The sequence below is a fragment of the Brienomyrus brachyistius genome, chromosome 5 (assembly GCF_023856365.1).
Source record: "Brienomyrus brachyistius isolate T26 chromosome 5, BBRACH_0.4, whole genome shotgun sequence".
Lineage (NCBI taxonomy): Eukaryota > Metazoa > Chordata > Actinopteri > Osteoglossiformes > Mormyridae > Brienomyrus > Brienomyrus brachyistius.
This window is the reverse complement of record NC_064537.1, coordinates 4,702,111-4,706,326: the sequence shown is the minus strand read 5'-3', so window position 1 is coordinate 4,706,326 and position 4,216 is coordinate 4,702,111. Positions and strand designations below refer to the sequence as shown.

The 4,216-nt window shown below is 45.7% G+C and overlaps 1 protein-coding gene across 1 annotated transcript; it reads left to right on the top strand.

The window, feature by feature from the left end:
- The first annotated feature begins 318 nt into the window (after positions 1 to 318).
- On the top strand, positions 319 to 1,994 carry rasd1 (RAS, dexamethasone-induced 1). Its single transcript, XM_049015701.1, has 2 exons — positions 319 to 696; positions 888 to 1,994. The coding sequence occupies exons 1-2, from the start codon at positions 426 to 428 to the stop codon at positions 1,412 to 1,414; spliced, it is 798 nt and encodes a 265-aa protein (XP_048871658.1). The 5' UTR covers positions 319 to 425; the 3' UTR covers positions 1,415 to 1,994.
- Positions 1,995 to 4,216: the final 2,222 nt, after the last annotated feature.

The following is a 4,216-nucleotide window of genomic DNA, read 5'->3' as shown; positions in this document are numbered from 1 at the left end:
CATGGCAAAGCAGCCTAGTTGTCTGTCTATATACGCAAATTACGTTTACAATGGCGTCTAAAAAAATCAGACAGTTCTCGGAGCTGAACTCGGAGTTAAGACAGGACGTGAAACCAGTGTTTATCTTTGGCTTCTCTACCCCGGCTTGCCTGTTCTTAGCTGTTCCCGATGATAGTTGTGCGGCTCTCATATTCCGTGTTTCGATGCGCCTGACGCAAAAGCCGGCACCTGTTACTCTCCCCCAACCCCGAGCCGGCGGAGCGCTGCGCGCCGGGTGACGCGCCTCGGAGGAGGGCTTCCGATCGCCGTTAAATAGCCAGACCTGCACGGCGGAGGAGTCAGATCAGCAGCAGTGCGCCAGGAGCAGCTCCGGACAGTGCGACTTCTCCCATTTACTCCTAACAGAGCCAGTGTCCCTGCCAAACATGATTAAGAAAATGACGCCGTCGGAGAACGAGTTTGACATACCTGCCAAAAACTGTTACAGGATGGTCATTCTGGGGTCCACCAAAGTGGGCAAGACGGCCATCATCTCGAGGTTTCTGAACGGCAGATTTGACGAGCAGTACACGCCGACCATCGAAGACTTTCATAGGAAATTCTATAGCATCAGAGGGGACGTTTACCAGCTGGACATTTTAGACACGTCTGGAAACCATCCCTTCCCTGCTATGAGGAGACTCTCCATACTTACAGGTAAATTCATTTTGCAGAACTTTTTCCTACCTGCACTTGGTAGAAACAGTGATTAACTTCGCATCTGTTAGCAGCCACCACTGCAATTCGTATATCACGAGGGTTACCGTATACAGTTTCAGAAATATGCATCCAGTCTCAATAAAAATAGCCGAAGCATCATTATTAATCATGATCTTGTATCTTCACAGGTGATGTCTTCATCCTGGTGTTCAGTCTGGACAACAGGGACTCCTTTCGGGAGGTACAGCGACTGAAGCAGCAGATCTTCGAAACCAAGTCCTGCCTGAAAAACAAAACTAAGGAAAACGTGGACGTACCGCTGGTGATCTGCGGAAACAAAGGCGACCGTGAGTTTTACCGAGAAGTGCAGAGGGAGGAGATCGAGCAGCTGCTTGCGGGCGACCAGCAGTGCGCCTACTTCGAGATTTCGGCCAAGCGCAACACTAACGTGGACCAGATGTTTCAGACGCTCTTCACGCTGGCCAAGCTGCCCAACGAGATGAGCCCAGACCTCCACCGCAAGGTCTCCGTGCAGTACTGCGACATGCTGCACAGGAAGTCCATCAAAAACAAGAAGCTGAAGGACTCGGACGCGTACGGCATCTTGGCACCTTTCGCCAGGCGGCCCAGCGTGCACAGTGACTTGATGTACATTAAAGAGAAGGCGATCGGCGGCGGCCAGGGGAAGGACAAGGAGAGGTGTGTCATCAGCTAAGGCACCCGGCAAGATCCGTGCAGAAAGTACGCTGGAGGAAAAACAGTCGCGCAGCCGTATGATGGCACATTGATGCCGGGCGCTGACGCTTTACCTGCCACCAGCCGTCCCATGTTTAGGCGCAGGAACGGAGGAGCCTCGGGCTTTGGAACGGGGCGCAGCACTCACCACTGCCCCGTTTACTGAGGCGGGGAAACGCATGTCCTCTTCGCGAGTCTTTTATATACAGAACGGCTTTGATCTGTGGACTCAAAGCGATGAAATATTAAAAAAAGATGTGATGTGGCTTCAATTCAAGTGAGATCCATTCAAACAACAACATGCTGTAAAATGTGCTCGTATAAAATACGCCTTTACCGAAAGCTTACGCGGGTCTCCTCGGTGGAGCGCCGTAAGAATGTTGACAACACTGTTTACATTTTGTTCATAAATAGGTCTATATATATTTATAAGAAATTATGACTTGAACGTTTGTTGCAAAATGAACAAATCTGATTGTGAATGTATATTTATTCTTCTATGTCAAAGCTGACTTTTGGGGGAAAGTACAATAAACATTTGAGAAATCAAAGTTTTAAAATTGCAGTTGTTTCCGTTTTTGTGCCTTTCGTGCCAGCGGGGATTGAAATGAAATTTCTGCACTTGACCGCTTGAGACTAAGGTACTTTAATTTTTAGAGGCGCGCAAGATTCAAATAATTCAAATTTAAATAAAATACTTTATTTAATACTTCGTGCGGTTTTCGGAAAGCCTCAACCAGTAAACCAACAGGTTACTCTTACCACAGCACATTACAAATTGGTATCTGTAGGTCCTTAGTGAGAATAAAGATTGATAATTTAATTACTGAAAATCTTTTTCATCGACTCTTCCATCAAACCCCTGTGACCCTACAGCGGTTTTGCGTAAATAGTTTACTTTAGACCATTGCCGTTTATTTATTCATGTTAATTTCCTATATGAATAACACAGTACATCTTATTCCTTTTGCAATAACTGTAAATATATAGATTGCGGGTGTTCATTTACGTATTTATCAATATGATTAACGCACGAGACTCGGCGACTAGGCTGCACCCCACGTCGCGCGAGCGGCAGCTCTGTCCCCCTCTGTCCCCAATAACATGATCGCTGTCTGTCCAGCGCAGGTTCATGCGGCTGGATTATCGGAGCATAAAAATAAAGGGTCACAGCGATCTGTCACGACATCTGTTAGTCTTGAAAATATTATCTGTCTAAAGAGAACACTCCAGATAGCACACATAGTCTATGCTGTAATGACATTGATTCCTTATCAGACAAAAAGGTTGAAACAACGTTGATCTTCCATCTTTCACTTTATATCAACATTAACTCAAGGTTTTGCCAACTTCAGTTTTTCAATATTGAAAATCTGACCAAAAATCAATTCAGTTTCAACGCTGATAATTTAGCACTGACTATAATTCAACGTTGAAACTACAACACGATGCTATACGTGGGACAATCTTCGATTTCGGAGTAATTCATCTTCTTCGCGGCGGTGCCACATTCGGGCGCCGTAACCAAGATACAAACGAACAAATCCACCCCATTACAAGCGACCCTTTCATTTAACAGTCAGCAATTTTTTTTGTAAGGATCGTGCATATAGATGAACTCTGTTTTAGCGCATATTTTCATATATTTCACTAAATTTGAAAAAGGGACTAATTTAGTTTGCTTTTCTGTAATTAGCATATAATTAACATGTAAATAATATGCAATAAAATGTGGGTTGGACTTAAGCCATATAACGGCAGTTCTGGAAAAACTGAAGGATACGGAGGGAAATGTTGCAGGCTTAAAGCCGCATTTGGGTACATTCAGCTCGGCCGATAGACGCTTGTTGCTCGGCATCAGGATCACAGTTTCCTTTCCTCTGTCGTTTCGTGTCTCCAGTTACAGGTTTCTGACAGTATGCACACATTTTAAGTCCCGTCTCCCTCATCAATTTACACGGAAAACACCTAAGACCACACAATTCCTACGTCTAAAGTAGTCATTTTTATCTATTAATTATTATCTACTAATTACTGACTGTTGGATTCTTTTGAGTTCAGACGATTACAAACGCCCTCCAAACTCAAGCAGATAAACTGCGTTATTCCAGTGGCAGGCAGACAAAGTTGACGTTTTTTCCCGTTGCTGTTAATCACTCGGCAGCACTGCCGGCGACGTTTACTGTTTGGAGTAAGTCACATCGGGCAGCTATTCTCACATGAACTGGCCTCAGCTACAATCAAGGGTTTAGGTTTGTTTTCAGCATTGGAACCAGCCCGAACCCTCCGGTCCCCCTAAACACACACGGTACTCCCACGAGATCAGTCGGGACGCGTCCCTGCCATCCACACCCAAATCTACACCCTTAGCCATCTGATTTCAAAAGCACATTTTGTGGTCCAGATAAGCGAGTTTTCCACATCCACCATCACAGATCAGTTCTAAGTGATGTTGAACATGCTGTGATTGCAGTCCCAGTGGTGTGCAGCAGGGGCACTGTTAAAGGTGTAGGGGGAGCTAGGACGAATCCAATGGCCCCAAGAGACAGGGGACCTAAAAAATGTGGAACGTAATTGGTTTGGTCTGACTTGGGTGCCCAATATGATATGTCTTCACGGGGCCCAAAATCTGTAACGGCATCCTTAGTGTGCAGAAAGGCTTCCACCCTTGAATGGGTCCTACCCAGTACTCGCTATGTGTAGCTAATTAAGTAGCCACCAAGTGTAGAGACATCATGGGCTTCCACTGATCCGGCAGGGGGGGTCGGTGATGTGCAGCAGG